This window comes from Mastigoproctus giganteus, chromosome 12 (assembly GCF_048544385.1).
Source record: "Mastigoproctus giganteus isolate SK-2022 chromosome 12, ASM4854438v1, whole genome shotgun sequence".
In the NCBI taxonomy this organism is placed as follows: Eukaryota; Metazoa; Arthropoda; class Arachnida; order Uropygi; family Thelyphonidae; genus Mastigoproctus; species Mastigoproctus giganteus.
Genome location: NC_143586.1, coordinates 101,786,374 through 101,798,835, shown reverse-complemented (window position 1 = coordinate 101,798,835; position 12,462 = coordinate 101,786,374). Strand labels below are relative to the sequence as shown.

General features: G+C 39.4%; 1 protein-coding gene across 2 annotated transcripts in view; it reads left to right on the top strand.

Moving 5' to 3' along the window:
* The window catches only part of LOC150077304 (nucleosome assembly protein 1-like 4), a 432,049-nt gene that overhangs the window by 405,856 nt on the left and 13,731 nt on the right, over positions 1 to 12,462 (top strand). For both annotated transcript variants that reach the window (XM_090386809.1, XM_090386808.1), the window contains one exon: positions 11,236 to 11,328. In XM_090386809.1, coding sequence (XP_090242935.1) covers positions 11,236 to 11,328 — 93 coding nt within the window. The remainder of the gene's footprint in view (positions 1 to 11,235; positions 11,329 to 12,462) is intronic.

Here is a 12,462-nt window from a genome sequence, read left to right as displayed (position 1 = left end):
GCAGTGCTGAAACTGAGCAAGCTTTCAGCATAATGAATAATATTGTGTGAATATTATGAATGAATGAATAATATTGAAAATTAAACACGTTGCAGATTATGATGACCATGCATCTAAATGGAAAACAACTGCTTCAGTTTGATCTGGATTGTTATGTCAATATATGAATAAAGAAGTAAATTTCATATGGCAATTTTTAAAAGAAAATTTTCTTGAATATTTGTGCAATATTTTTTTCATGTAATCTGTGATTTTTGTGTACCTTTTCTAGAACAGTTTGTTTTTTATGTAATATTTGGTTTTATATTCTAGAATGTTTTGTGATAATTCGTTATTTGTAATATGGGAAATATTTTTGTTAATTTTTTATTCGCAATATTAAAATTTTATCATGAAAAAAAATGTATCCATTATATTTCCATAGTTGTAAAAAAAAAAAAAAAAAAAAGTCGCACATCTGCCGAGTACGAGTGGTAGATGGTTTTATGTGAAACAGCCTTTGTGTCACTATATGATGTCACATGTTTGTGATGTCATACTATTCAAAAATTCCAAAGAGTTAGAACTCGAGATATCATACTGGTCACGAAAAATGCGTCACGCGCTCTAATCTAATCATACTACTAGTGAGTGTCCCACACAGACTAGTTGTCTGAGCGTGGGAAGCACCTCTGGCAGACGCCGTGGGTGACGTCACTTCCGTGACCGATCAGATTTACTCGGTAGGTACCCCCCCCCCCTCCAAAAGGATGTTTCACATCAAAAAGTCGGCAGAAGTGAGAGCCCATTGTATTCACAGCTCACCACTGCTTATATCTGTGTGACACCATGTCTCTGAAATCCCAACAATATCTGCCTTTGATGTTTTGAGCAATACCTCAAATTCATTTACCAAACTCCTAGCATTAGTGTACACGCAGGTATACATGCACCTGTTCCTATTCTTACCCTAACACAGCCCATGTGTTTACTTGTACCGCAATGACTCCCAGCAGTCTCTGAAATATCCTGCATCTTGTTTTCTAGGCTGCTGCTCATTCCAATAGAAGCAGTGCAAGAATCACTTTCACCTTTCCCATTGGCTATTGTTAATCTTTTAGTCCTTGTATCCCCCCCCCCACAAGCTAGCAGTTTTCCGACCCACGTAACAGTGCCTCGATAGCATCAGCAAATATTCTTGCACTCTTTCTATTTAAGTGTATCTCATCCCTGTAGAAGCAGTCTCTCCTGTTAACAAGTACAGACCAGGCTGGAAAAAAATCTACGCCTTGAGCCTTGCACAATCTTTCCAGGGCCGAATTGATCGACAAGGCTCTCATCATATACTCCCTCCTATCAACACAGAAGCCTCCAGCAGATATAAGCGAGTCTGTAATCAAGTCACAAAGGAGGTTAGGCAGGCAAAGGCAGATTACGAGAAATCCTTGGCAAAAGATGCATAGAAAAGCAGTAAAGAGTTCTTTACTTATGTAAACTCTAGAATTAAGGGGATGTATCAGATTGATCCAATTAACATAGATGGTTGGACTATTGATGATCCTGCTCAAGCAGCTGATAAACTGAATGAGTATTTTGCATTTACATTCACACATGAGTTATTCAAGGAGGGGAATGCCAGAAGTTTATCAAACTCTAACAGGGAGCTAAGTGATTTTGTAATAATTGAGTGCAGAGTGGAAGAAGAAATGGTTGAAGTTAAACATAAAAAAGGGACCTGGGTTGGATGGAATCTATCCAGATGTATGGAAGGAGGCAGAAACAGAAGTTAGCAAACCCTTAGCCATAATTATGAGAATGTTCTTAGATTCAGGGAACGTCCCCAAAGACTGGAGAGGTGCAAATGTATCCCCAATTCACAAATGGGGATTCAAAGGGTGACACAAATATAATTATTAGTGTCACCCCTTGACCTGTTAGTTTAACTTCTGTTCTGGGGAAAATAACGGAGTCACTGGTTAAAGAGGTGATATGGGATCACCTATACGAGACTGTAGTAATATAATAGTTCAGACACTGCATATGTTTGTTAAAGGAAAGTCGTGTCTGACCAATTTGATTAGATACTATGATGTAGTCACAAAGGAACTGGATGCAAAAAATAATTTTGATATCATATACTCGGATTTCAGGAAAGCTTTTGATACTGTTGCAAGTGGAAGACTGCTATAAAAATTGGAGCAGTATGGCATTAAGGGCAAGTTGCTGCAATGGATAAAGGAATGGTTGAGTGGGAGATGACAGAGAGTGGTAATAAATGGACACTGCTCTACATGGACGAAAGTTATTAGTGGCGTTCCCCAGGTTTCGGTGCTGTGCCCATTGTTGTTTTGTGTATTTATCAGTGATATCAATGAAGGTATATCAGGCTTAATGTCCAAGTTTGCAGATGATACAAAGGTTGACAGGGTTGATAATGACACTGAAGATAGTATGCTACTGCAACAGGATCTAAAAAAGTTAGGCAGATGGGTGGAGAAGCGGTAACTGAAGTTTAACATTGACAAATGCAAAGTACTGCATATGGAAGCAATAATCAAAGAGAAACTTACCAACTGTTGGGTACTAGGTGGAGAATGAAAAACATCTGGGGGTAATTGAGCAGTCAGATATGAAGTTCTCTGAGCAGTGCAGATGGGCTGCCAGAGCAGGTCATGCATTTTTGCCAATGATATATAGGAATTTTGCTAGCAGAGACAAGGAGTGATCATCCCTTTGTATAAGGCAATGTTCAGGCCACACCCTGCGTAATGCATGCAGATCTTGAGGCCTCATTTTAGGAAGGATGTAGAGTTGCTAGAATGAGTACAGAGAAGGAGAACAAGATTGAGAGGAATAAATGGATGCACTTATGAAGGAAGGGCTTAAAGCCTGCAAGTTGCAGCATCGGGAGACTAGTCACCTGCGAGGTGATCTGATTGAGGTGCATAAGGCCTTGAATGGTTAGAGCAGGCTCAATGCTGATGGAATTCTTCCGCTTGCTCAGATTAAGAACCTGAGGAGCACAGATTCAAATTGAGGAAAGACAGTTGTAGAATCGATGTGCAAAAGTTTGCCTTTAGCCAGTGCGTAGCTGATTGCTGGAACAGACCTCCATCTGTTGTTGTGGAAGTTGATAGCTTAAATATATTTAAGGCTGAACTAGACAAATATTTGGAGTGACCAGATGAGTGAAATGGGGGAAAAAAAAATTTTTTTTTTTTGCTGATGCTGTATAACCTTGCTTTCTTGCATCATATTCCTCAAGTAATGCTAATGCTATTACTGCAGTCTTGTCTAGGTGATCCTGCATTACTTTTTTTTTTTAACCAGCGACTCCATTTTTTTCCACGGAGCAAGTTAAACTGACAGATCTATAATTATTTGTATCATCTTTTGAACTCCCTTTGTGAACTGGGGATACACTTGCACATCTCCAGCCCATGGGAACTTCTGAGTCTCAGGAAGCTCTCATAATTGTGGCTAAGGATTTGCTTACTTGCTTTGCTGCCTTCTTTAATATAACTGGATAGATCCAATCCACCCCAGGTGCCTTCCTTATATTTAACTTCAACAATTTTTTCCCCACTTTACTTCCAGTTATTACAAAATCACTTAGCTCCGTGTTAGTTTGATAAGCTTCTGGCATTACTCTCTTGAATAAGTCTCATGTGTGACTTACCATCATTTTCTATGCACTTCCACCATCTCTGAGTAAGATGCTGTATTCCAATCTTGTAAAAGTCCTCACTCTTATTCTGGAGGGCTTCTCGAACACTGTGCCTGAGCTAGTCATTTTCCCTAAAATGTGTTCCATGCAGTGCATCATTGAGTGGGCTGAAGACGTAGTAGTAGCATGTGATGCAAGAAAGCAAGTGTATGAGCTTATGCAGCATCAGACAAAAAAAAAAAAAAAAAAAATTAACCTATCAAGTTCCACGACAGATGGAAGTTTGTTCCAGAAATTAACCACCCGCTTTCCGCACATCTATTCTACATCTGTCTTTTCTTAATTTGAATTTATGCTTCCTTAGGTTCGTAATCTGAACAAGTGGAAGGATCCCATCAGAATTCAGCGTGTTCAACCCATTCAAGGCCTTATACACCTCAATCAGATCAGATCACCTCGCAGGTGCCTAGTCTCCAGCCACTGCAATTTGCAGAACTTAAGCCTCTCTTGGTAAGAGGATCCCTTCATTCCCCTCACCAATCTTGTTGCCCTTCTCTGTACACGCTCAAGCAAATCTACATCCTACCTAAAATGAGCTCCAGACCTGTATGCAGTACTCAAGGCATGGCCCAACCATTCCCTTATACAGAGGGACAATCACCTCCTTTTCCCTGCTAGCAAAATTCCTATATATCATTAACAAAACCCCATGACCTGCCCTGGCAGCCTGTCTGCATTGCTCAGAAAACTTCATATCTGACTGCACAATTACTCCCAGTTCTTTTTCATTTTCTACCACCTTAAGTGTAGTACCACACAGTTGGTACGTTTCTCTGGGGTTACTTCTACCCATATGCAGTACTTTGCATTTGTCAAGGTTAAACTTCAGTTGCCACTTCTTAGCCCATCTGCCCAAATTATCTAGATCCTGTTAGAGTAGCACACTTTCATTAACAACCCTGCCAACCTTTGTATCATCTGAAAACCTCGACACTAAGCTTGATATACCTTTATCAATATCATTGATAAATATACAAAACAACAGAGGACCCACCACCAAACCCTGTGGGACTCCACTAATAACATTAGTCCACGAAGAGCAGCACCCATTAATTACCACCCTCTGTCTTCTCCCACTCAACGATCCTTTTATCTATTGTAGCAACTTACCCTTAATACCATTCTGCTCCAATTTGTACAATAGTCTTCCGTGCACAACGGTACAAAAGCTTTCCTGAAATCCAAATACAGAGGGACAATCACCTCCTTTTCCCTGCTAGCAAAATCCCTATATATCATTAACAAAACCCCATGAAAATATATGATATCAAAATTATTTTTTGCATACAGTTCCTTGGTAACCACATCATAATATCCTATCAAATTTGTCAGACAAGGCTTTCCCTTAACAAACCCATGCTGTGTCTGAATTATTGCTGCAGTCTTGTCTAGATGATCCTGCAATGCATCTTTAACCAGTGATTCAATTATTATACCTGGAACAGAAGTTAAACTAACTGGTCTGTAATTACTCGTGTCACCCTTTGATCCCCCTTTGTGAATTGGGGATACATTTGCACATCTCCAGTCTGTGGGGATCTCCCCTGAGTCCAAGGATGCTCTCATAATTATGGCTAAGAGTTTGCTTAGTTGCTTTGCCGCCTCCTTTAATATAACTGGATAGATCCCATTCACCCCAGGTGCCTTTCTTATGTTTAACTTCAACAATTTCTCCTCCACTTTGCTCTCAGTTATAACAAAATCATTAAGCACCCTGCTACAATTTGATAACCTTCTGCCATTTTCAAACTTTAATAACTCATGTGTGAATGTAGATGCAAAATACTCATTCAGTTTTTTTGCTATCTGAGCAGGATCATCAACAGTGGAACCATCAATATCAAGTGGATCAATCAGATTCATCCCCTTCCTTTTAGAGTTTTTAGAGTTTACTTTAGAGTTTATTTTTATTATCTTTTGCCAAAGATTTCTCGTAATCTGCCTTCGCCCGCCTAACCTCCTTTGTGACCTGATTACAGACTAGCTTATATCTGCCATAGGCTTCTGAGTCGCTTGATAATTTATATGCATCCCATGCATTTTTATTCTATGTCAAAAGTCTCATTAGTTCATTTGATAACCATTTAGGCCTAGACCTTGAACAATATTTCTTAATAGGTATGAAACTTTTAGTAACATCCACGATTAATTCCTTGAATGCTTCCCACTTAGAATTTACTGTTGGATACATCGTCAGTTGATCCCACTGTACAGAATTTAAAAACTGTCTGAGACCACTGTACTCACCTTTACGGAAGCAAAAACCCTTTCCTTTACCCCTGATGGTAATTATATCTTTAAGTAAATCCCACATCAGTACACTGTGATCACTGCCACCTAGTGGTTCCTTTATCTGCAAATTCTTAATACACGAATGATCACTGCTGATAACCAGATCAAGAGTGATCAAGATAACCAGATCAAGCAGCATGCCTCTCGAACATGCTGCTGCAGAAAACAATCATCCAATAAACCCAAAAATTCCTACTAGTGTGTAAGTGACCAACACACAAGTTCCAGTCAATATCTGGGAAGTTAAAATCCCTCATTATAAGACATTCTGATTTTCTAGCCCGCTGTATTTCTCTGTACGGGGTGCCTCCGTAGCCAGGTGGGAAGGGGCAGCAGCTCGTAGCACACGTTTCTTGATTAGACCGGTTTTCGAGCCCGTCACCACCAACATCGAAGGATGCGGAAAGGTCAGGGAATGACCACCACATATCCCGGAGCAATATGGCCTTAGTTGCTAATGCTCCTAAAAACCAAACAACAACATTTCTCTGTACAATTGTTCATTGTACTCATTCAAGTCATTAGGCCTATAACACACTCCTCCTCTTATTTTTGCTGTCACAGTCCTTATGTCACACCAAACTGACTCAGTGATGCACTGTTCATCTATATCCACTGGATGCACTTCTTTTGATTTTATGTTTTTCTTAATTAACAGCATAACACCTCCTCCCTTCCTCTCCTTTCTGTACACATTGTACTCTCCAAATTCCAGTTCTGCATTCCTTATATCTGTGTGACACTACAGATATAAGCAGAGACGGATATTGCTATCCCAACAATATCCGCCTTTGATGTCTTGACCAACACTTCAAATTCATCAAATTTATTTACTATACTTCTAGCATTGGTATACATGCACCTATTCTTAGTTACCCTAACACATCCCATATACCCTCCTGTTTCACGATGACTGCCATCAGTCCCTGAAACTCCCAGCACCCCTCGCTCCAGGTCGCTACTTATTCTAATAGAAGTTTTGCAAGAATAAGCTTCACCTCTGCCTGCGGCTACTTTTAACCTTTTAGTCTGTGAATCCCCCCCCCCAAGCTAGCAGTTTTCCAACCCACCTAACATTGCCTCGATAGCATCAGAAAATATTCTTCACCCTTTCTATTTAAGTGTATCCCCTGTAGAAGCAGTCTCTCCTGTTTAGAAGCACAGACCACGCTGAAAAAAATTCTACCCCTTGAGCCTTGCACAATCTTTCCAGGGCCAAATTGATTGACAAGGCTCTCATCATGTATTCCCTCCTATCGTGTCTGGCAGAATTGCAGACACTTTCAAATTTAGGTGATAGTCAGAAGGTTCAGGATCTGCGCTATGAGAGGGGGTGAGTTAGAACAGTGCACAACGGCCTCCGTAGCCGAGTGGGCAGGAGCGGGAGTGCAGTAGCACACGCTCTTTGAGTAGACCGGGGTTCAAGCCCCTGACTGCTGAATACGGTCGATCTGCCAACCCTCACTGGACCAGCGTGGCAGATTATGGTCCATTTCCCTCAGCATGAATTGTTGAGGAGGCTTCCACCCTGCAGTGGGTTGATAATGGCTGCACTTTACTTTTTTTTACAACGGTTTTAGTATTGTCAAACTCTATGGATGCAGGCTTTCAACTTTTTCAACATTTCCAAGTATTGTTACGAGTTGATTGTGGTGCCATGCTCCAAGAACGCCACAAGCAAGACCCCTATCTTTGTCCCAAAACACTGCAGTCATGACTTTATGGACAGAAGGCTGTCTTTTATACTTCTTTTTGCACAGTGAATTTTGATGGTGATGCTCCTAGGTGACGGACCCAGGTTTTTGTCACCTGTGACTATGTATGAACGGAAAACCTCTCCTTCACTATTGTAGTGCTGGAGAAGTCCTGACTTTCCGGGATTGTTTGTGCTCATATCAGTATTTTCAGGACTCACCAAGTGCAAACCTTGTAGTCTAGTTCCTTTATGATGGTTATCACAGCAGGTTATCCTGCATCGCACAATTCACGTGTTGTGATGCGGCAGTCCTCTTTGCTCAGTGCGTTGATCTAGCTCTCTTCTGTTGGCACTAACATTACTGGCTGGCTGCTTTGGGGATTGTCAACAATGTCACTTTCCACACTCTTAAAGTGTCTTAAGTATTGTTGCCGTAAACATTTTTGAGATGTGTATGGATTTTGATAGGCATTGCTTCCTTGGTAAGAAATTCAATCACCACTCCTCGCATGATGCATATATCAGTACCGTCCACAATTTCAAAATATCCATGTGCTGCACTCACAAGACCGATCACAGCAGCAGCACAGCAAGGTGAAACTAGAGACCTCTAGTAACCACTTAGTGACATGCGAAATGATCTCCGGCACCACATTTGAAAGCAAAAAATTAAGAGGCATTATTTTCATACCGGTCCTTGCAAGTTATCAGGCAACAAAAGCCTATGATAGCCTCGATAGCATCAGCAAATATTTTTGCATACAATGTGGCATTGAAACTGGTCAGAATTATGGAAGAAGTCTGGACATCCTCTTGTTGCATGGAACATATGTTGGCAAAGCCAAGGTCAATGGCTTTCCTCCCAGTTCAAGTGGCATTAGCTGGACCTGGCACCAAGGCTGACATTATTGTGAGAACTCAGGAATTGACTATAACACAGGGTTCCAATCTCTGTAGAACACACTTGCCGTGTGTGTGTGTGTGCACGCGCACGCACACACAGAAATTAAGTCTGTAAGTGGGAAGAGTTTATGTAATAAGTACAATGCCAGTTTAGTGAGGAGTTAAGCCCTTATTTACATTATATAGAGAGTCTGTTCTGTCATAGGGTCTGAGGTGATAATATTAGCGATTTATGCAAATCGCCAGTTCAGTGATATGTGGTAGTTCTCAAACATGACAGGAAGAGGTATGCAATTTGAGGAAGTATTAGCTGAAAACAGACTTATTGTACTTAATGAAGGTGGTCATGTTTTCAACTACAACAGCAGAGTGATTTATAGATGGTAGATGACTTTCATCAACCGGTGAAATACCACCACTTTGCTTATTGCAGTGGAGTGGAGAGAGAGACTGTTAGAGAAGAATCATTAATTAACCTAACTGCCCTCTTCTGAATGGAATCAAGAAGCCTGAGAGAGGTTTTGGGGGCACCACCCCAGATGTGGGAACAATATTCCATGGCAGGGCGGATTTGCGATTTATACAGAGTGAGCAGCTGTTTGGAAGAAAAGTAAGACTGAGAGCGAAAGAGAAAACCAAGTTTTTTAGATGCAGAGGAAGCAATATTTGTAATGTGCTTGTGCCAAGAGAGATTAGAAGTCAGGGTAATTGCCAAAAGAGATATATCACTTTACCTAGAAATCGGAGTATCACCAAAGATAAGCATAGGAGCAGAAGAATCCGTTTTGCGAGATATAAGACAAGACTGAGTTTTAGAAGGTTTGAAATCAACTAAGATGTCTTTGCCCCACTGGAGAATTATCTGAAGATCGGCATTTAAGGAATTGGCAGCAGATTTTCGAGAACGTGAAGCTGATTGAGCAGGACAAGGTTTCTCAAAATGGAAAGTTGAATGCAATGTGCTATCATCGGCAAAACTATGGATAGGATTTCCAGTCAATGGAAGAAGGTCATTAATATACAAGAGGAAAAGAGTGGGGGAAAGAACTGAACCTTGGGGGACACCGGCATTAGTGGAGAAGTTAAAAGACAGTGAACCATCTACCATCACCCTCAGTGAGCAATCAGAGAGAAAACTGGATAACCAATTACTAAAAACAGTTGGCAAACAATAAGATGTAAGCTTGTTTAGAAGACCTTTATGCCAAAAACGATCGAAAGCCTTTGAGATGTCAAGAGCAACTACTTGTGTTTCACTGAACCTTTCCGTTGAATTTATCCATAAATGGGTAACATAAGCCAGAATATCACCAGTGGATTGACACTGACTGAATCCATACTGGCGATCGTTGACCAGACGGAAGGTTTCTGGGTAGTTTAAGAGTTCGCGGTTAATTGATTTCTCCTTTACTTTAAAAAGAATAGAAGTAATTGCAATGGGATGATAATTGGATGGGAGGGATTTGTCACCCTTTTTAAGAACTGGCTGGATATGAGCAAATTTCCAAGCAGAAGGAAAAACACCTTTGGAATAAGAAAGTGAAAAAAAACGGCAAAGAATAGGTTTTGAGAACAAATGGAGAAATACCATCGGGACCTGGAGCTTGCTTAGCATCAAGATTCGTCAAAATACTTCTGACATCCTTTTGACGGAAGACCACAGGAGGCATTGAATGTAGCGTGTTGGGAATGGTGGGTGGTATTTTACCAAGAGCATTAATACATGAGCTGGAAGAAAAATGGGATGCTAGCAGGTCAGCTTTATCCCTGGCTGAAGTGACAACAGAACCATCTGGTTTGGACAGAGGCAGAGAGCAAAACTTGCTCTGTAGAGAGCAAAACTTGCCAATAGCTTTGGCAAGGGACCAGAATGCTCAGCTACCATTAGGGCAAGAAGCAAGTTTTCTACTCTTAGCCTGTTCAAACTCTAGTTTGGACTGATTAATAACTGCTTTACAATTGTTGCGAGCTTTAGTGTAGGCAGAAAATGAAACTGAAGAATTAGAAACAAGCCAATTATGATATGCAACGTTCTTTTCTTGAACAGCCTTAGCACATTTATTGGAAACCAAGGTTTATAAAAATGACGAGATTTTAAAGTGGAGTGTGGGATAAAAGGATACATTCCTGGAAGAATAATTTCACTGACACGATCTGAGCAAACGTTGACATCAGAAGTTTTGAAACAGTAATCCGACCAAGGAAAAGAAATCTCACAGGTCATCCCATTTTGACCATGTACTGAGAACGGTTGTTTATGCGAAAAAGATGAAGCGTGTTGGCTGTATGTTTAGGATTGTCCGGTATTTAAAGAATACCGGACATATTTGTTATAGTGAAATTTTAATTAAACTTTACTGTATATATTTTATAAGTACAGTATATATGGTTTGAATTCCAGATAATGCTTGCTGAGAAATATAAAATTTTAGATATTCATAATAATTTTTATTTTTTTGATGCTCTATTTTATCTTTCTCCCTTTTCCATATTTTTTTTTTTTTTTTAGCGTTAATTTCTTTTACAGAATATATACTCCAGAATGATATGCTATTCACAGATATAACTTGCTAGGATAAAATATGATGAAAAATAAATTCCTAGGTTTATTTGATTCATCCAATTATTTTTTTATCAGTATGATGAAGATGAAGAGGAGGAGGAAGAAGAGGAGGAAGGAGGAGAAGAAAGGCAAGCAACAGGAGACGATGAAAATAGCAACAATCCACAGGTAGGATAGCAAAGCTTAATATAAAAGTGATTGAAAAACAAAGTAATTTTACTATAAAAATACATTGAACTGTGGAAAAAATTTTTTTTTTAGTTAATATTCAAAAACTAAAAATACATTAAAATAAAAGATTTTTTTTTTTTTTTTTTCCAAAATAATTTGCAACATAATATTTATTCTTTTCAATACATCATTTCTCACCCGTGTACAAGAATTTTTATTCTATACAGAACTTTACAGTTCTTGTGCATGTCAGACCAGGTTTGCATTTCTATCATTTGGTTATTGTCATGAAATTGATATCCTTTTAAATTCTTTCCTTCTTAAGTGTCCAGAAAGCCAAAATTCTGAAGGGGCATATCAGCTGTAAGGAAATATATTTAGACTTTAAAAATCAAACATTTGTAGGGGTCCATGGTTTTAGAGAGCACAAAACCTATCATACTGCAATAAACACAGAAATCCATGTTTTTTTGTTCTGATAGTAAGTTCATTTTCAAGACAATTGCAATAAAAATTTTATTGTTAAATCAATCATTTAAGGATCAGAATAAAAAAAAAATAAAAAAAAATCTGAATGAAACTTTGTAGCATTAGTTCTAGTAGATGTAAATGATTTAAGAAAGCAAGCATATACAGCATCAGCTGACAAAAGAAAAAATCCCTTCCAATAGTTCAGTCTTTTCTTCCTTGAATTTATTTAAGCTATCAACTTCCACAACAACAGATAGAAGTTTGTTCCAGCAATCAACCACCTGCTGGTTGAAGCAAACTTCCACACATCTATTCTGCAACCATCCTTCCTCAATTTGAATTTGTGTAGCCCGAGCAAGAGAAAGAATCCAATCAGCATTGAGCTTGCTCATCCATTCATATCCTTAAAACACCTCAAGCAGACCACCTCACAGGTGCCTAGTCTCCAGAAGCTGCAATTTGCAGGACTTAAGTCTTTCTTGGTAAGAGCAACGCTTTGTTCCCCTCACAAATCTCATTGCCCTTTTCTGTACTTTTTCCAACAGCTCTACATCCTTCCTAAAATGAGAGAGAGAATCTTTATTGCAACATTTGGTTGTAACTGGTTACGAGGTTAAGTATTACAACTTTCCCTTCACGGCTGTGAAGGCCTCCAGACCT